The sequence below is a fragment of the Phocoena phocoena genome, chromosome 13 (genome assembly GCF_963924675.1).
Source record: "Phocoena phocoena chromosome 13, mPhoPho1.1, whole genome shotgun sequence".
Classification (NCBI taxonomy): Eukaryota; Metazoa; Chordata; class Mammalia; order Artiodactyla; family Phocoenidae; genus Phocoena; species Phocoena phocoena.
Genome location: NC_089231.1, coordinates 82996911 through 83017837, shown reverse-complemented (window position 1 = coordinate 83017837; position 20927 = coordinate 82996911). Strand labels below are relative to the sequence as shown.

Sequence of the window (20927 nt, the reverse complement as noted above, 5' to 3'; positions counted from 1 at the left end):
GGACCAGCAGATTACAATATTTCTCATACCACACCCTTCCCTGCTCACTTCATCCATACTTCACCAATCAGTGGCAATCACCTCACACCCTACCACAAACACACCCATCACTCCAAGGAGCCAGCAATCGGCATAAAAACAGAGATAAGCAAACACAGTTATCGGGCAAAAAGCAGCTGGCTACATACAGGCTGAGACAGCTCAACTGTAATCAGGAGGCCCTCGGTAGGCTGCTCTCCCAGAGAAGCATCTGGAGGAGGCCGTGCCCACCACGGGTAAGTTTCCCCAGCACCACCTGCCTGCTGGCTCTCAGGTACTGTGCAAGGACATCACCAAGGACAAGCCAGGGGCTGAGCTCATAAGTGGGTTCCTTGCTTTTCTGAGAAGGCTTTTTTCCCATGGAACAAAGTCTTCTGCCAAGGTTTCTCGTGGGGGAAAAAAAATCATGAATTTCAAAGCCAGAAGGAAATAGACACTGGTCCAATAAATAGGGAACCAGCCTGGGAAAGCACTAGGAGGCTGGGGCCAGGCTCTGCTGGGGTAGGAGGGGGAGGCCACAGCAAGGGGCTCTGGGCCAGGATGTAGCCGGCGGACTCGGACGCCACAGGGGCAGCCTAACCTTGCCACTGGGCCGAGGGAGGCATAATGACCTGATCCAGCGTTTAAAATGTCACCGAAGTCCTCTTGTCTTGGCTCGGCCCCTCTACCACCACTCTGTCACCAGTGTGGGTGGTCGGATAGATGGAACCACAGAAGCCCCACCAGTGATCACGCTGACAAGTAAGGCTGCCGAAAAGCCAGAAATCAGCATCTCTGGACTCGATGCGACAGACAGTATTTAAATTGTTTTCCAGAGAGTTGAGTCAGCTTTCCCTTCCATATACCAAGTCACACCAGCGTCTGGTTTGTGACTCGCAGGAACATGCATCCACTCGACCCCCCATCTCAGGTGAGCTCGCCACAGCTGGGCAGACTCACAGCTGGAATCACTACCTTTCGTGAAGCTCAACGCTCTCCCTGCCTCTGGAAACACAAAAAGCCAAGCGATGGCATCCACCTGCTGGTGTGAGTGCGGGAGCCCTGGCCTCGGGGCGTGAACATGCAAGCTCAGCCCGGGTCCAGGCATGCTGCTGAGGGGTGCGTCACACGCCTTCCGCCGCATCCCCTGCCCTTCTGCAGGCTGAGAATGCAGCCAGCCTTTCTCTCTGCAGCCTGAGGCACAGACAAAGGCTGCTGCTGAGCTGCATACCTGTCACCACCACCTCCACACACACCTTATCCATGCGGGCAGGAGGGTGGGACAGGCCGGGCCAGGTGCCTTTTTTCCAAAGGTTCTCAGGTAAATGGTTCTTTCTGTCAGGAAGGAGGAAGAGGCAGAGGGACATTTTCAGAGGAAGTAGGGATATGATAAGGTAAATAGAACAGGGGCTCAGAAACACAAAAATATCATGAAATGTTCTCAATGACCACCCGAGAGGGTTCCAATAAATAACAGTACATTTCACTGTGTGGACAACGAAATACTATTCAGCCACTAAAAAATACTGCAGATGAGTATTTGGGGACTTGGAAAGGTGTTTGCAGTCTATTAAACAGAAAAACAAAATACACTTACCCTGCCAAAAAAACAAAAACCCCACAAGGTCTGGAAGGATAAACACCAGGGAACTGACAATAGTTATCTGTGGGTGTTGGGATTTTTTTTTTCCTTCCCCTGGAAGGAGACCCAGAAATACAGTCAAATTCCAAAAAGTAAGGTGCTAAATAAGCTTCGAAGGTTACTTCCCCAATTTCTCAGTGAGCGTGCTTAACTGCACCCCTGAGAAGTACAAATTCTATTTCAATCTGGCTTAGAAGCAAAGTCATGGCCTTTAAGAACCATAAAGCTATTTGCCAACACCTTTATAGATCAGATCAAATATAGACAGAAAATCCAAGAGCTGGAAAGGCTCAGAACGTGTGCAGGGTGGCTGCATGGGAACATGTGTGAGTGTGTGTTGGGGGGAGAGTTCAAAGCAAGCATGTCCATTCCTTTCTTAACCACCTGAAGTACACGTACACACACACGCACGCACACACACAAGTGCACACATACACACTTAACTGGGGAAGCACACACAGGTGCACACGCGCACATACACAACTGGGGAAGCACACACACAAGTGCACACGCGCACATACACACTTAACTGGGGAAGCAAAGCCAGAGGCACGCAACGCAACGTCAAAAGCATAGGTTAGAAACTTTAAACAAGAGCCAAGTGAGAGGCCTCCTCAGGCTAACTTCAAGTTATAATTTTGTTTCCACTACAACCAAATCAACTGTCTGGAGTGAAGTCAAGTGATTATCCCTTTCCTCCACCCCAGAATCACCCTATGAAAACAGCCCCACCCCAGGCAGGTACGGTGGTGAAGTTAAGGGGTAACAGTCAGAAATGGAATGTAAAGCTATGAGTAACCTACCGTCCAATAACTTCACAAAATGGAGAGTCAACCCTCCACCTCCAAGTCAGGATTATTTAAAATAATCGCCCTAGTTCCTCATAACTCAGAGTAACTGTCGACCAGGAGCACGTATACCTCTGGGGTTTACCAGGAGGAGAGTCTTAGGTTTTGTATTCAGAAGATGATGGTCCTGTGATGGCATCAACTTCAACACAGCATGAAGGGACACTAAGAGTAAGAACACCTAAGAGGACTTTCCTCGCGCCAGGGCTGACCTGCGGCAAACAGCACCACACACCCCTTCATCTCTTAGGCCAAGACTCACTTCTAAACTAGATGCAACCGAGATTAAACTCACTTCCCCAGAATTCCTAATACCTGAACTCAGACATTAGGTAGAAACTGAAATGTAGAGTTCACATACAAATTCAGATTTCTTCCAATTTTCAAATATGCCAGACCGCGTACACTGAGCTCACATTCCCAAATGGCAAACGTCGCCTGGAGCTGAGTGATGGCTGCGCCCTCTAGACCAGGCACATACCCTCCAGCTCACGACAGACCCCTCCACTCCCTGCTGCCCTTCCATCAGGGAGGCCCAGTCAACTGCAGTTTATGCTTGCATGATTTTCATAATAAAGAAATGTTTCTCTGTAACCACGACTACATCAAAAGCCAGAAAATAAAAGACAGCAAATGTCCTCTCTGCCTTACCGATGACCACTTTATTTCCTGGTCGTTGTGGGCATTTGACTTTGTGACCCCTGACCCAGACAACGTTAAAAGAAAAAAAGGTCTTATCAGGATAACCTTAGGGTGATTTGCCAAGCTATGAGGTAACTTGGAGAGCCGAATTCCTGAGTCGATTTTAATCTAGGGGAAATGCCCAGGACAGGTCACCTTCCCAAACAGTCTCTCATTTACTGTACACAGAAGAGATGGAAGATAGAGAGTCATGGAATTTCTAGACACTGACATATTTAGGATCTTCAAGATCATATCGTCCAGTGCTTCCCAAGTAAGCCTCCCTGAAGATAATGCTGAAAAACTAAACTGTTTGGATTTTTTTTTAAGTAACAGCTTTACTGAGACATAATTTACACACCATGAAATTCACCTTTTAAAAGTGTTCACTGGTTTCTAGTATATTCACAATGTTGTGTAACCATCACCGTTCCCTAATTTTAGAACATTTTCATCACTCCTTCAAAATACCCCATACTTGGGCTTCCCTGGTGACACAGTGGTTAAGAATCCGCCTGCCAATGCAGGGGACATGGGTTCGAGCCCCGGTCCGGGAAGATCCCACATGCCGCGGAGCAACTAAGCCCGTGTGCACAACTACTGAAGCCCATGCGCCTAGAGCCCGTGCTCCGCAACAAGAGAAGCCAGTGCAATGAGAAGCCCGGGCACAGCAACAAAGAGTAGCCCTCGCTCGCCACAACTAGAGAAAGCCCGCGCACAGCAACGAAGGCCCAACAAACACAGCCAAAAATAAATTCATTAATTAATTTAAAAAAAAAACCCATACCCATTAGCAGTGACCATCCACCCTTCCCTCCCACAGCAACCACTCCTCCACTTTCTGCTTTATGGGCTTGCCTAATCTGGACATTTCATACAAATGGAATCACAGCACGTGGTCCATTGTGACTAGTTTCTTTCATTCAGCAAAATGTTTCCAAGGTTCATCCATGTTGTAGCATGTGTCAGTACTTCATTCCAAAAGTTGTTTTCAATATTTTCAAACATATTTATTTGTCCATGATAAAGCCAGATGGCCACTGTTTAAATAATGTGATTTTTCTCATTTTTCTAACATTATGAACATTTTCAAACATACAGAAAAACTGAAAGAATCAGATGGTGAACGCCCATGCACCCACCACCTGAATGCTACGATTACCTCTTTGATGTATTTACTTTATCAAAATTCATCTACCCACCCAACAACCCATCTTATTTTGCTTAAGCAGTGGTTCTCAAAGTGTGATTTGGAGACCCCTGAGGGCCCCTGAGACCCCTTCTGGGTCCAGGATATCAAAACTATTTTCAAAATAATACTAAGAGGTTATTTTCCTTTTTCACTCTCATTCTCTCAAGAATGGTGAGGTTTTCCAGACATTCGATATTGCAGCAGACGAATGCAAAAGCAGATATAAGTATCCAGCTGTCTCCGAACTAAGCATTAACTAAGAGATTTGCAAATGGGTAAAACAATGTCATTCTTCTCATTATTTTTTTTGAAAATAGCTGTTCTATATAAAAATATGTTATTTATGTAAACATGGTAAATGGGGTTTATTATTTTTTAAAGTACTTTAACAAATATTTTTACTTTTTCTCAATTTTCATTTCTAATACAGTAAACATCAATATAATCCACAAACAAAAGCTCTTTGGGGTTCTCAATATTTAAGAGCACAAAGAGGTCCTGAGACCAAAAAGTTTGAGAGCCACTATTTTAAAGCATTTCAAAGATAAGATGCTGACATCAGTACACTTCGTCCCTGAGTTCAACATTTGTCAATGGTTCTTTTTGTTTTGGGTGAGATTTACACATAATAAAATGCACAAATCTTGAGTGTACCATTCAGAGAGTTCTGACAAATGTATACACAACCCCTTCATGATATAAAACGTGCCCATCATTCTAAAAGGTTCTCCCCTGCTTCTCACCAGCTAGTCCCCTCTTCAACCTCCCTCACAGGCAGGGACTGCTCTGATTTCTTTTCACCATAGATTAGCTTCGCCTATTCTAGAACTTCATATAAATGGAATCAGTAGATAATCTTTTAGGTAAGGCTTGTGTCATCTGACGTAATGTTTCTGAGATTCATCTGTGTTTCTGCACATACCAGTAGTTTGTTCCTTTTAATTGCTGAGTACAATTTGTTTCTAAGGCTTTATCTCTCAAAAACATGAGGTCCATGGAAGAAAAATAAGATTGGTAACCATGATTCTAGTCTAACCCCTCCCTTCCCCTCTCACTTTTTTTCTTTCTTTACGGTTAAAGACACTCAGACTTGTGAGGCTAAGGGATATGCTGCCAACCAGTGGCACCACTATCCAGTGGTGTTGAATCCATCATCTTTCCGCCATTTCCTGTTCTCACCTTGTAAGGAAGTTCCTAGCTGAATCTGCAAGAGACCTTTACTACAGGAAATGGAAAAGTCAACATCCAAATAATGAAGCTACTAGGCTTCCCTCAAAAACTTGCCTGTCAATGAATGGATAAACAAAATGTAGTATATTGACACAATGGAATACTGTCCAGGAATAAAAAGGAACAAAATATGGGTATGTGTTATAAACATGGATGAACCTTGCACACATTACACCAAGTGAAAAAAGCCAGACACAAAAGACCACATACAGTATGATTCCATTTATATGAAATGTCCAGAAAAGGCACAGACAAGCAGATTATAGACACAGAAAGCAGATTAATGGTTGTCTGGGGCTAAGGTGGGAACCGGGATTAAACGTAAAAGGGCAGGAGGGATCTTAGTGGGGTGATGGAATATTCTAAAACTGGATTGTGATAATGACCGCACAACAAAAAAGCAAATCAATGACTGCACACTTACAATGACTGCAGCTTATGGTACATGAATATATCTTGATAAAGCTGTTAACAACAACAACAACAACAACAAAAACTTGTCTGTACACGTGGAAGAAAGTCTTGCTCCAAGGCAGAGAATGATCCGTTTAATAATTTAAAGAACAAAGGAGGCAATGTAAAAGACCCCGCTACTCAACTGGAAAATAGTCATTTTAAAACAGCAAGCTAGGGGATTCCCTGCTGGCGCAGTGGTTGAGAGTCCGCCTGCCGATGCAGGGGATACGGGTTCGTGCCCCGGTCCGGGAAGAACCCACATGCCGCGAAGCGGCTGGGCCCGTGAGCCATGGCTGCTGAGCCTGCGCGTCCGGAGCCTGTGCTCCACAGTGGGAGAGGCCACAACAGTGAGAGGCCCGCGTACCGGAAAAAAAAAAAACAAAAAAAAAAAACAAAAAACAGCAAGCTAATATAATCATATACTGTTTTAAGAATTCGCTGAAAGTGTTTCATTTTATAAGTTTATTTATTTATTTTTGGCTGCGTTGGGACTTGGTTGCTGCGTGCGGGCTTTCCTCTAGTTGTGGCGAGCGGGGGCTACTCTTCGTTGTGGTGTGCAGGCTTCTCATTGCGGTGGCTTCTCTTGTTGCAGAGCACCGGCTCGGCACGTGGGCTTCAGTAGTTGTGGCACTTGGGCTCAGTAGTTGTGGCACTCGGGCTTAGCAGTTGTGGCACTCAGGCTTAGCGGCTCCGCGGCATGTGGGATCTTCATGGACCAGGGCTCGAACCCGTGTCCCCTGCACTGGCAGGCGGATTCTTAACTACTGCGCCACCAGGGAAGTCCGAAAGTGTTTCATTTTAATAAATAAGAGGAATTTATAAATTCACTTCCTCTAGAAAGCATAGTATCCAGCTATCTGGGCAGGTCCCATAAGATGAGGTAGTCCATTTGCAAATGGGTCAGTTACCACCTGAGCATATGAAGGGGTTCTTTAGGTTGTTTTTTGTTGTTGTTTTGTTTTTCAATAAATTTATTTATTTTATTTATTTCTTTTTGGCTGCATTGGGTCTTCGTTGCTATGCGCGGGCTTCTCGTTGTGGTGGCTTCTCTTGTTGCGGAGCACAGGCTCTAGGCACACTGGCTTCAGTAGTTGTGGTGCGTGGGCTCAGTAGTTGTGGCGCACAGGCTTAGTTGCTCTGCGGCATGTGGCATCTCCCCAGACCAGGGCTCGAACCCATGTCCCCTGCATTGGTAGGTGGATTCCTAACTACTGAGCTACCAAGGAAGCCCTTGGTTGTTTTTTAAAAAGCCAGGATATTGGGTAAATATCTAGAAACTAGGTTAATTCTCCTACTTTCTACATAAGAAGCTGTTTTTTGTTTTGATGACTGTTTGTTCCATGGTGACAGAGCAAAAGAGGCTGCCTTCTTCCCTATGCCCACAAGCCACAGAGGGAAGAAGTGGTAACTAGCTTTCAAAATAGACCCTCCTATGCACAGAATATTCCTCAACAGTGTAACTGTGCTAACACAATCCCCACGGGGTCCCCTCTGCACTGCTGTTCCTACCAGCAGCCTGCTTCTCCCTGCTGTCCCTTTATGAGCTCTTTACTCCCTGGCCTCACTCTTCACTGTTCCTCAATCGGATTCTTTATGTTCACTTCTGAGACTCAAAAGCTATTGACGAGGAATTCAGTTTCTGGAATTATTTTTCCAGATCTTGTACGTCCTTCTGGAGCTACCACATAACCTCTTCTACACTGCCTCCTCCTAGAAGGTTTGTCTGCTGGTGCAGTTTGACCCCAAACACATTAGGAATGCTAGATCTGGAGAAGTTTCCTTGTAGGGCATTCAAGACCAGGCGGTACTCCTCTACCACAACCAGACCCAAGTGAATAAAAAATATCATTCGGGATATGATAGTATATATTTCACAGGAAAAAACAACAACAACAAAAAACTGCCATCCCAAATACAAGCTCAAAACGCCAAAACCTCCCACAGCCAACTGGCCCCTCACGAGGCACAACAGGGGTTAGGGAGGCAAGACAGAGCAGCTGGGACAGAAGAAAGAAGTCCAGCGCCTGGACTGGTCTAGACTGGTCGGGGCTAAGTGGAGAACTGCTCTGGAGACAGTGAGGACCTCCCCGGACACCACGGTATCCCCCGACGCTGACAGCCCCTTGCAGCCCCTTCCCGGGGAGCTGCTCCGCCCACGGCCCACGCGGCCAAGTTTAGTGAACAGCGCAACACAGCAGGGTCCTCAGCACCACTCACACCAGCCACGTGGCTGACGGGGCTCCCTCAGCTTCCTCTTTTCACCCACGGCTCAGGCCAAAACCCTCAGGGTCCCTGCTGATTCTTTCTTTCCTTACATCCCCTAGGTCCGATCCACCGGCAAGCCCAAAGCCGCCCTGCATCCACGCACTTCTCACCACCTCCGCTGCCCCCACCCTGGGACCCACGTGCGCTCCCCCTGCCCTCCATCCCCTAGTCCCCACTGAGCAGCCTCAACAAGCAAACTCCCCAGAGCAATGAGCAAATATCCTGACCTCTCACCACCCACCAAGGCCCCTTCCCTCCTCTTCTCCTACCACTCACCCTGCCCTCAATGTTCTAGCCACGCTGGCCTTCTTCCTAGCCCCGGAATGTGCCAAATTCATTCCACCTTGGGCCTCTGCCTCGGGCTCTTCCACCGCCTGGAATGACTACCCACGTCTGGTTCCCACTCGCCACTCAGGTTTCAGTTCAACCTGAAATGTCACCAGAACACTTCTCCGACCCGCGGAGATACGGTGTCCCCCACCCTGCCCAGCCCCATCACTTTCCACCTCCCAGCGTGTTTTATGTTCTTTATTGTAGTAACGATATAAACCTGATTTCCACACTGAATCCCCCAACTGACAACAAACTCCATGATTTTACAATACCTGTAAGTCAGGTCATTGTGCCGTACACCATAAATGTGTACAGGGCTGTATGTCACCTACATCTCAATAAAACTGAAAGGAAAAAAAGAATATAAATGCCATGAAGGCAGATGACTAATTGGTCCTGTTTACTACTGTACCCTGAAGGGCTAGAACAGTGCCTGGCACACAAGAGAGGCCTGATTAATACTTCTGGAAGGAAAGGGCATCCTGTCCAAAGGCCATGGCTCGACTCACGCTCTGGGGTCCCTGAGGTGCTGCTCAGAGAGGGAGGGCACTGCTGGTCTCCTTCTCAAGTAGCTGAATTGGAGACGATGGACTAATTTAATTAGACAATTGGCAAAGAGCACTGACAGTAATGGGAAGCTTTAAGCAGGTCTGTGTGCGAAACACAGGCCACCGGCGAGCTCCAGTCAGGCAGACGCAGAAGCTCCCAGAAGCAAGAGCTTGGAAGCAGAGAAGAGCAGGACAGCAGGTGAGAGCGCCAGCTGGAAGCAGAAGATCCCAAAGAAAAGCAGAGCCTGAGAGAGGAGCTGAGTCACTTGATGGGGGTGAACCTTAAGGGAAGGGCAAGCTCCCCCTGCCGAGGGCCCACAGTGCCCTGGGACCCAACTCCAGTGTGCACTGAAGCCCGGCAGTCCTGGTAACCCTGGAGGCTCACGGGAGTACGAGCACCCTTCCTGACCCCTGCACTAAACCCCCATCACACGCGCTAGCACCAGAGGGTCCCTGATCCACGCGGCCAAAAGGGCTCTGCCTAAAACTCAAGCCCTGTGGCCTGGAATTCTAACCACAGACAGAATTCCAAAAAGATAGAAAATACCTAAGATATTTGCTGTCTGAACTGCATATTTTATACCCAAGAAGTAACTCAATTCTGGGGAACAGGAGCTCACACTCTGAATTTTTCATCAGCCATATAAGAATCCTTAAAGATAAGTACTATTAACTTTCTACAATACCCTACTCTAGAAACTGTGCTAGGGAACCATGATAAGACCACTTTACAGACTTTCTTTTATATCGAGGGCCCTCCTATCACTAGATCCCCTGAAGTGGTGCCTAATACACTCAGCACAGCTTGACATAACTGCAGGGTGGGCTGCTATGCTCTCCTGTGGGGGAAGAAGCCTTAAAAAAGACTTTTATACTTGTGTTATGTGCTTAAAAACATCATCTCAAAAAACTTTTGAGACCAGTCTGTATTAGTTTCCTATTGCTGCTGTAACAAATGACCACAAAATGAGTGGCTTAGAACAACACAAATTTACTGTCTTACAGTTCCGGAGGTCTGAAGTCTGAAACGGGTTTCTGGGGCTAAAATCAAGATGTCAGCAGCGCTGGGTCCTGTCTGAGGACTCCAGGGGAGAATCTGTTTCCTTGCCTTTTCAAGCTTCTAAAGGTTGCCCATATTCCTTAGCTCACGGCCCCTTCCTCCATCTTCCAAGTCAGCAACATCAGGCCAAGTCCTTCTCCCGCTGCTCCCTCTCTGGTTCTCTTCTGCTTTCCTCGTCTACTTTTAAGGATGCTTGTGATTGATTACACTGGGCCCACCCACATAATCCAAAATAATCTCCCCACTTTGAAGGCAGCTGATCAGCAACCCTAGTTCCTCTTTGCTATGTAACCTAACATATTCACAGGTCCCGGGGATTAGGACGTGGACGTCTTGAGGGGCCACTCATCTGCCTACAGCCCCAGTCCGTGTGGGTCACAACACAAACACTACCCAGCAAAACAACAACCTCGTTGTCCCATTCCACACCAACACCCCTAAAGCACTGTTCCACAGAGGGTGTATTTGTCTTTGCAGAGCTGAAGATAAACAAGGTTTACCAGAGGCAAGTTTCTGATGTTGGCCGCTTAGGCCCCTGAGTTTCCCTTTTCAATTCCATATATAGTTCTTAGCCACCCAGTACGTGCCAGACAACTGTTAGGCTCCGTGGGAAAGTCAAAGGTGAAGAGAGCAGGAATCTTGGGAAGTCAGGTCTGTGGAAGAATACCACACAGAACCAACAAGGTCGTGGATTTGCAGAGGATTGTGGCATTCACTCCCTTCGAGAAAGACGGCAGGGCCACAGTCTCGAAGGGAGGGCAGGATTTTACCAGTGGGGAAGGGCAGCGGAGGAAGGGCATGGAGCTGCCTAAGGGCATTTGTTCTCCCCATCTTGGTTTCTCCCGCCTTACATTCCTAGAGGAACTGGCACTTTCACCTCCTCTCTTACAGAACTGCAGGCTTCTGTGAGCAGATAAGGGAGGTGACTTTTCAACTCCTTTTCAGCTCCCAGAGACACCGCCTTGGACAAGCTGCCTCACCTCCCAGCAACAGGGCAAATTAACTTCTGTGCTCAGGTTTTCTTTCCATTTTTTTTGTAAGTTTTAAAAATAGGAATTCCATCATCACCTGCCTGAGAGGGTTATTGTGACTTAGGACAACGCAGAGACTCCAGGAGGGCGGTAGTTGCTCAGCTGGTGCGAATTTTCTTCCCTCCTCCCACCCTAGCAGATGAACTCCCTCCACCCTCCCCTCCAACCCCTTTCCCCGGGCTCTTCCCAATTTGATCACCCTTCTTCGCCCTTCCATCAGGAAGGCAATCAGCCATTCAGCCTCTACAGAAAAAGGAAATTTGGTCCTGGACTACCAACAAGGAGAAGATAGGCAAAAGGAACTCTGGGGCTTCCTGCATGATTTTTGACAGTTAACACGGGGAAGGGGAGATAGGTATGAAAGCCCAATGTCAGGGGAAACTGTCCACACTGATCCCGATTATGCAAACACACACACACACACACTGGCCTTCGGCACCCTGCTTGGTGCTGCCGTTGGACCTGGTTCACATTGTTTATCATAGCCCTTGCTAACTGTTTTACAACTGTCTATCTGTCCCCCACCCCAGGTTTGTGAGTTCCTGGAGGACAGAGACGGTCTTTTCTCATCTCTGCAGCCCGCACTCCCGTCTCAGTGCGGCCCTTTAATGGACACCATCTTATGATTAAAGACCAAAGAAAGCGCAAGAGAAGAGAAACTGCTTCTCTTCAGCATGGTTGCAGAAGAATAAAACTAATTTAGTCATTTGTGTAAATGGTTCCCATTTACAGCTAGTTATCGCACCTAGGATTAGAAAGTTCCTCTATGGAAAACTTAAAACTTGAAGGAGGAGATGCTCTAAACCTTTAATCCTTGGGGATCAGGAACAGAGGGTTACTATACATACGTATACAGGGTTACATTCTAGAAACTCATATCCCAAGGCTATCTTACAGGTCCAAATTAAAAGGTCTCCTCAAATATCCACTGGAGCAGAAATCCACTGTCCAGAAAGCTACTGCTTATCTTTAAATACATAAAAGAACTATCTCTCCCCCCGCCCCCCAGACATTCACACCAAGGCTCCCTAATAAAGAGTTATGTAAAAAGAGAAGCGATGGGCTTCCCTCGTGGCACAGTGGTTGGGAGTCCACCTGACATTGCAAGGGACATGGGTTCGAGCCCTGGTCCGGGAGGATCCCACGTGCCGCGGAATAACTGGGCCCGTGAGCCACAACTACTGAGCCTGCTCTCTAGAGCCCGTGGGCCACAACTGCTGAGCCAACACTCTAGAGCCCGCGAGCCACAACTACTGAAGCCCGCGCGCCACAACTACTGAAGTCCGCGCGCCTAGAGCCCGTGCTCCGCATCAGGAGAGGCCACCGCAACGAGAGGCCCGCGCACCACAACGAAGAGTGGGCCCCTCTGGCCGCAACTAGAGAAAGCCTGTGCGCAGCAACGAAGACCCAACGCAGCCAAAAATAACATAAATTTTAAAAAAGAGAGAGAGAGAGAAGCGAAACCAAAACCAACCACAAAAAGCTATCTACTAGATGTGTTCAGAATCCACGTGGGTGACTGACATGTGTGACATTCCTCACAGTGTTAAGAGGGCAAGGACCATGAACTATGTTCTAGAGTGCATAGCTCCTTTGTGGGGCCTTAGAAAGTATGGACAAACCAAGAATGCATCCATTTAGCATTTGTCAGGCAGGCATTTGAAAGCCACACTAAAGACCCCAGTCAGATTCGTTATTTCCCTCAGTTTACAGATGAGAAACTTGGGCTCCTAATAAATGTCAGCTGAATGAGGACGCAGAATGGATTCAGCCCATTAAACCTCCTCCTGCCTCTTATTTGTCAGGTACTAGACACATCCACAGACATTATCTCAGTTAATCCTCACTTCCACCCTGCAGCGGAGCTTTATCCTCCCCATTTTACAGTGGCAGACAGGAAGCCTTAGAGAAGGTAAGCCATGAACTTCTAAGCTCTGCCTTGGGGAGAGGCGACTTCTTCCCCCCCCAAACGTCCCAGTAATTGAACACACACTGTGGGACCAAGGCAAGCTGTTTCACTACAGGGCTTCTTAGCATCACAGTGGGGGAAGGACAGGGATGCCAGCTGCATGAAGCTGGAATCCATCCACACTGTCACTTGCCCAGGTGGACCACGGGGCACATTCACACCGAGTCCCAACTCCTCAAAGACCCTATTCCCCCACCCGAAGCCAGTCTTGCCAAAGATCCTTCAGGAGTGCATGTTCAGGAACAGATCATATTCAGAGTCCCTAGGCCACTTCACACGACTGGGGAAAAAACAACCACAACTTCCCCTGCACTTAGTTCCTCCCCCAAAGAGCTGTTGAGCCTCATCTGGAAACAGCTGGGAGGCAGCAGTTAACAGGAAACCAAACCCAAGAAAAAGCACAGAGTGTACCAGGGAGAGTTAGGCGGCTAGAACGAAGAGGCCAGGGGACAGACAGGAAGTTGAAGTTAGAAAGAGCCTAGGCCACAAACAGTCAGACAGAAGAGGAGGCCCAGCTGGCCTTCCTCTCAGCCCCAGGAGCAGAAAACCTGGAAACCAGTGGTGAAGGCTCACACCGCACTGAAAGGGAAGTCGGGCCACCTCTGGGGTTGACTCTTCTCTCCTCCCTGCCCCCCATATCTCAACCCCCCTTCTCGGAAAGCCAGCTAGTGGTCGTGCAGGACAGCTGAGGTCAGAAACTCACATCTGTTCTCATGCTGCTTTCTGGGCCAGAGGCTACAGCCCAGACAACTGGTTTCGAGTCACTCCTCTGTCAATCTGTACCCGGGTTCCACACCGCCAACTAAACTCTGGGGCCATCCAAACGAGCCCCACACGGAGACACAAAGAGCATCTTCATGAGAAATTACTAGGTGGACACATATCAGGGACCTGCAGTGGCAGGACTCTACATGGGGAATGACAGCAAAGCAGGAGAGCCAAAGGGGCTGGCGGTCTTGAAGAACCAGGTAAGCCTCAAACCAAACTAAGGGTGCATTTTGCAACCAAGAAAGTTAAATGAGCAATGGACAGTTGCCAAAATATTTTTGAAAGAAGTGAAAAAAAAATACCATTACTAAAATTCTTTGGTGTTATTTAATAATAAGCCTTTAGGTTATCCAAACGGAGGGCAAAGCGGGGAGACTGGTTTATTTTTCCTTTAGCAGAGCTTAGGTGAGTGCTTTCGAGCCCATGCCTCCTGCTACGCAATCAACCATTCTCTCTTTGTACGCGGAGAAGTTTATATTAAAATAAAGAAGAGGATTAAGTTCGCTTAATAAAGCACATTCCTGTCTTTCACCTCCAATTTTGTTTGAAAGGGCTCTCTCACACTGTAGCATATGCTACAATCTAGTTGTGTCTGATTCCAATGAAGTGCTCAAAATTTGAGACTGGGTAAGCAGGGCTAAACGAGGGCAGAGGGCTGCAATCTCAATGCCGTTTGGTTTTTTTTTTTTTTTTTAAAAAAAACAGAACATCTTCACAGGCTCAGTGCCAGCTCAAACTGGCAAGACCAGAGAATCAGAGCAGAGCCTAACCAATGTGCCACGCAAGGGAGGTTGGAGGAGAGCTCTGGGTAATGTAATGCAGCCATGTGGCAAACAAACCATCAGGGAAGCCTTCAAGAGAGGAAATGGGGGCGGGAAGAGTGGGGTGCGTTTCAGGAACATAACAAAGGAACAAGTTGACTAATCATTTATTCCAGAGGGGAAAATGCCACCCAGAGCCATGTATATCTAGTGTTTCAACTTCAGGTAAATGTGTACCTTGGATATATTTGGGGTTCCCTACTCTCCAAAAATAGGGGGGAGGGGGAGGGTAACGTTCCTACTCTTCTTTACACTGCTTCTGGAGTCTCCAAGGAAACTTTCCCTGCGCTGCCTGCAGACTAGACCTGAGACAACCCCAGCCAGTCCAGTTACTACTGCAGTAACCTCCACTCTGCGGAGATCCTATCATGAGCTTTGGGCAGGGCTGGGCTGCTCTGTACTGCAGCTAGTCCACAGAAGTTCTGTTGCTGAGGCAGAAATGATCGGAAGCAAATACCTAACAAACACACCGAGAAAGGGAGAGTGGAAGGCCACGTTAACCCTTGAGGACCACGCATTTCTGTGACTTAGAAAAAAGGGATCTCCGCCTAGAGCCGGAGCCACAGGTCAGGATGGTGCCTGGGATGCCTGCCCTAAACACTGACATCTCCATATAACGTTTCAGAGCCAGCCAAAGAACCCTCCAACTTGCCAGGAGGACAGCCTGCACCTCCAAGAGCTGTGGCTCCAAGTCTTCCTAGGAGGCAGCCAGGGCCCCTCCGAAGTTGGGGGAGGGCTTCCCAATAAAGGGGATGTGAGAGGACCCAGCCTCCCTCTGCTGGGGCAATAAGAAAAGGAGCTCACACTCTTCTGGAGCAATTAATTATGTGCCAGGTTCTGGAATAAGCACTTTACCTGCTGTTCCATCCCCACAGCAGCCAATGGAGGCAGACACTACTGTCATCCCCTCTTTATAACGGAGGAAACAGGCTCAGAAATTTGACTCAACCATTAAATACTAGAACCAGCGACTTTAAGCCACCCTGGACAGGTGGTCCTAACCACTACTGGCAATTGCTGGAAACACACAAAGCTTTTGGGGGAAGGGTGGATAAAGTCGCGTAACACAAGGTACAGCCTGTATTTACACCTTTTTCTTACCCGAAATCGGTGGCCTCGGAATTGGAGGTGAGGGCCTGCATGGGGAACGTGAAGCCGGAAGAACCCAAGCCCTGCTGACAGGGAAGAGGCCAGGACCCCCGCCCCTCTCGCTTCCACTAGGGACCCCAGACCCATAAACCCTCCTGAAGAGGGAAGACCCAGAGGGAATGCCTGAAGCTAAGAGATCCCCAGGCGGCCCAGCCCTCCACTCTTGTTTTGTCAAAGGGAGCTCCGCTCGAGAGGTGGGGCCGGCCGGGTCCTACCTGTAGGCCAGGGTCATGCACTCGAAGAGCTTGGTGAGCGAGGCGTCGATGGACAGGTGGCAGGAGCTGGTCTTGCCGAAGCTGTAGGTCTGGCACGTCTGCTTGTTGACCGTGTCGAAATCGTAGCCCTTCTTGGGCGGGTGCTCGCGGTGCGGCGACGACACCATGAAGTGGCCGCTGTGGATGATCTGCTGGCGGCGCGGAGGCTCTTCGCTGCCCGACCCGGCCTTGGGCGGCAGTGGCGCGGCGCTCGCGTGGCCCCGGGCCGGGGTGGCCGCGCCGGAGGCGGGCGGCGGAGACGGCTCATCCGTGTCCGAGTCGTCGTCGTCCTCGGGCACCTGGGGCTTGAGCAGCACCGCGCGGCCCCGGCTGCGGGGCCGGCGCGGGGAGCACATGAAGACGTCGGCGGCCATGGGGGGGCCCGGCCGGGGGCATCCCCCGGAGCCCGGGGCGACGCGGGCGAAGAGACGTGACGGGGCGCCGGCCCGGCCCGGCCCGCGCGCCGACTGTCCGCGAGCGCGCGGCGGGGCGGGAGGGGGAGGGCACGGGCCGTCAGGGCCGCCTCGGCGCCGGCCCCGGCGTGACGTCACCGGCGCGTCTCAGCCAATCGGGCGCCCGCTTCGGCCTCTTAAAGGCGCAGGGGAACCTTTCCATGTCTGGGCGGACAAAAACGGGGGGCAGGGGTAGGCGGAGGCCACGCCTCCAGGCCCCGCCCCTCGCCACCCCCTTCCCTCCGGGGTGCTGCGGGACTTGGTAACCGGGCGGTGCCACTCTCCAGTGTCTTGGCCTAGGAGAGGCGTTGGCCGAGCGGGCCGTGCCGATCCCGCCCCACGCTCCGGGGAATCGTTCTGCTGCCTCGCCGCAGGCCGGGCGGGCGCTCCACGTGGTGGGTGGGGGTGGCGCTCCTTCCGTCTCCCAGGCCCTGCAGGGCCCGGAACTGTGGCTCTTCACAGATGTTGCTGGGCGCTGTGGGTTTTGTCCCCATTTTGATAAAACTGAGTCGCTGAATACCAAAGGGGTTTTTCTAACGCGAAATCAAGCTTCACTGGACTTCCCTGGTGGCGCAGTGGTTAGAACCCGCCTGCCAATGCAGGGGCACAGGTTCGAGCCCTGGTCTGGGAAGATATCGTATGACGCAGAGCAACCAAGCCCGCGAGCCACAACTACTGAGCCCACGTGCCACAACTACTGAAGCCTGGGCGCCTAGAGCCTGTGCTCTGCAGCAAGAAAAGCCGCTGCTTGCCGCAACTAGAGAAAGCCCGCGCTCAGCAACGAAGACCCAACGAGCAGCCAAAAATTAATTAATTAAGAAAGAAAGATCACTAACGCTTCTCACCTCCACAAAGGTGGAACTTGCCTTTTTAGTCAACCTTACTTAAGGTACTTTCCCGGGGCATCACAACTAGTACGTGACAGAGCCACTAAAACTCAAAATACTGTCATTATTGCTAAGATCTTAAATTTGGAGGGCGAACCAGCCCCTAAACAATTGCAATTCTGAGCCACAGTTGTCTTCTCTGTCAAGTGGGGAATGATTCCTATGTTTCAGAAAGTTGTGACAGTTAAGAAATGACTATAAAGTACTTAGCACAGTGCCTAGCAAAGAATGAGCACTGAGTATTAAATGGACTCCAGACTGAAGAGACTGAAGCAGCCAGACCAGAGGCACCTAGAAATTGCCAATACTCAACCACTTTTGACTACAGAAACAGCAATTTCATATGGTCCAACCTAAGAGTTGACATTTATAGAAAGCTGTCAAGGGGCTCAATGCCAGCCTGGGGTGGGGGCCACGTAGGGACGGTAGGGGATGACAGGGCAGCGAGAGGGCCAGTGATGTCCCTGGGGCAGGAGCTCCCACTCCAGTCTCAGCAGGGCCTCCGGTGTCCTCTGCTGCTGCTCCTGTGCTCTGCTTTGAAGCCACTTTCACTTCCAGATTCAGGGGGAGGCTGAGCTCCCTCCCCCGCCTTCCTCCTGACAAGGGCCTCCTACAGGGGAGTGTGTTGGGACAAATGTCTCTTACCAAAGTGGCTGCACTAACTCCTTCCCTGGATGTCTCCAAGGAGGGATAGGCCAGATGGACTGGCAGCTGGTGTGAGTTTGAGGGTCTCCCCACTTGCCCAAACCACTGCTCCCAACTCTGGCTGCAAACGTCTGAAAGTCCACCCTTTGAGTTGCCTTCCTTTATTCGAAGACTTTTCTCCTTGGTAAACGCTTAAATGCCCAGCCACATTTGATACAGCGATTCCACCTCTATGATTTTATCCTAAGGCTGTGGGTACAAGGATGGTGAATACAGCATCATTTGTAAAGAGTGGGCATTAGAAACAACATAATGTCTAACAAGAGGGAATTCATTGAATATATTATAGTCCCCAATATAACAAAACACTGCATTTTAAATTATGCAAATGTATATTTATTGACATGGACAGATGTCCATAATATGTTGTTGGGTAGAAAAAGAACTTTTAAAAAGTTAGCCGTGGGGATTCTCTGGCAGTCCAGTGGTTAGGACTCCGCACTTCCACCGCAGGGGGCACGGGTTGGATCCCTGGTTGGGAAACTAGGATCCTGCAAGCCACACAGCACAGCCAAAAAAAAAAAAAAAAAGTTATCAGTAGCTTGATATAAATTTTTTTAAAATATTTATTTATTTGGCTGAGCCAGGTCTTAGTTGCGGCACGTGGGATATTCGTTGTGGCACAGGGGATCGTTAGTTGTGCATGCGGGATCTAGTTCCCTGACCGGGGATCGAACCTGGGCCCCCTGCATTGGGAGTGCGGAGCCTTAGCCACTGCACCACCAGGGAAGTCCCCAGTTTTTAAAAATTCATATATTTATGTGTGTATGTCAGAAGTGCACCATAATGTTAACACTGGTTATCTCTGGGGGTGGGGGGGGGGGTGACTATTTTCTAATTCCCAAAAGAGACAATTATTACTTGTATACCCTTTTTCTTTGCAGGGCACTCTTTATTTCTCTTTGGTTTCTTAACACAAAAGGCATCTATGTGGAAGGATACATACTTTTATTTTTAAAAAAATTTTTTAAGGCCACACTGATCGGCATGTGGGATCTTAATTCCCTGACCAGGGATCGAACCCGCGCCCCCTGCGGTGGAAGCGTGGAGTCTTAACCACTGGATCACCAGGGAAGTCGCAAGGATCTATATTAATACTTTAAAAATATATATAAATAAATATCAATTTCCTGGGAGGAGATAAACTCTTAAGGCTGAAGTTGCAAACTGGCAACATATAGGCCATATTCCGTGCACACACATGCTTTGTTTAATCCTCACTATAAATTCCTAAAGATTGTATTAGAAGAGAAGCAAGACTTGAGGAAAAGCAGTTAAAAATTCAGTTAAAAGCAGAGGACCACCAAGAGTGAGATCTGGAGGTTGCTCCAGGCTCACAAATCAGTGGCTAGAAAGAGGTCTCAAGGGCAGTTTTCTGGAAAATATAGAAGAGTTTGCAGATGACTGCCTGCCCCCACTGAGTAGTGGGCAGCAACAGCAAGTGCCCAGGGGGACACGCAGGGCAGTGCCCCAGGGGAGCCAACAACTCCCATGAAGGACAAAGAGCTTCCACACCCGACAAACCATAAGAACAGAGAATCTCATAGGATAACCATCTTCTCCCCCAAAATCAGAAGCAGTACTCCATGGTAATCAAACCAGCAAACAGGCAAATAAGAATTCCCAAATACAGGGAATTCCCTGATGGTCCAGCGGTTAGGACTCTGCACTTTCACTGTCAAGGAGGCGGGTTCAATCCCTGGTTGGGGAACCAAGATCTCGCGAGCTGCATGGTGCAGGAAAAAAAAAGTCCCCCATACAAAGTATTACAAACCAGCAAAAGTCAGCAAACAATTAAGGAAAGCCAACACTCTGGAATAAAGCTACCTGAGAACTAACAAGTGAAAGGATAAAGTTAACAGTACAAACAGAAAACTTTATAATAATTAATAGCCCTAGAAAGAATGTAGAAGATTCTGCACACATTAAGCAACAACCCATTATGAAAAAGAAGCAAATGGAGGTCCTGGAAAACGATGAATACAAAATTATGATTTTTAAAAAATGCCAGGTTGACTAGCAAAATGAATAAGTCTGGAAGACACAGTCATAAACTGAAAGATTAATCTGAGAATTTCTCCCAGAAAACTGCCAAAAGGACAAAGGGAAGTTACGTGACGTGGAGGATTCTTCCAACGAAAGTTCCAGCAGCTGCCTGATAGTTCCAGAAAGGAAGAAGTAAAAATGAGAGGAAAAATTGGAGAAAGGAAATAATTAAAGCAGCAATAAAAGAAAATTTCCCAGTGCTAAAAAAGCAAACCTTCTGTATGGGTCAGCATAGGCTGATTGTGCTCCAATAAAAAACCACACCCAAATCTCAAAGGCTTAAAACCACTAAGGCGTGCTTCTGATTTAAGCTACCTGTCTATTGGCTACATGTCCATCACAGGGTGGCAGTGCGCTCTGCTGGTCAGAGTCACTCCCAGACTCTGTTGCCCATCACTGTGGCACAGCGAGAGAGAGCTCAACGGGGTCAATTAAATGGTCTGAGCCAGAAGTGATGAGTACTCGCAACTCACCAGCCAGAACTAATCACATGGCCCCACCCAAGCACAAGGGAGGCAGGAAGTACAACCCCATCATAAGGCCAGAAAACAGACAGTCAGAAATATCTGGTG

At 48.7% G+C, this 20927-nt stretch overlaps 1 protein-coding gene across 1 annotated transcript in view; it reads right to left on the bottom strand.

Annotated features, from left to right (window-relative positions):
• The window catches only part of MLXIP (MLX interacting protein), a 57038-nt gene extending 40399 nt beyond the window's left edge, over positions 1 to 16639 (bottom strand). The window contains exon 1 of the mRNA XM_065889702.1: positions 16227 to 16639. Coding sequence (XP_065745774.1) covers positions 16227 to 16639 — 413 coding nt within the window. The remainder of the gene's footprint in view (positions 1 to 16226) is intronic.
• Positions 16640 to 20927: the final 4288 nt, after the last annotated feature.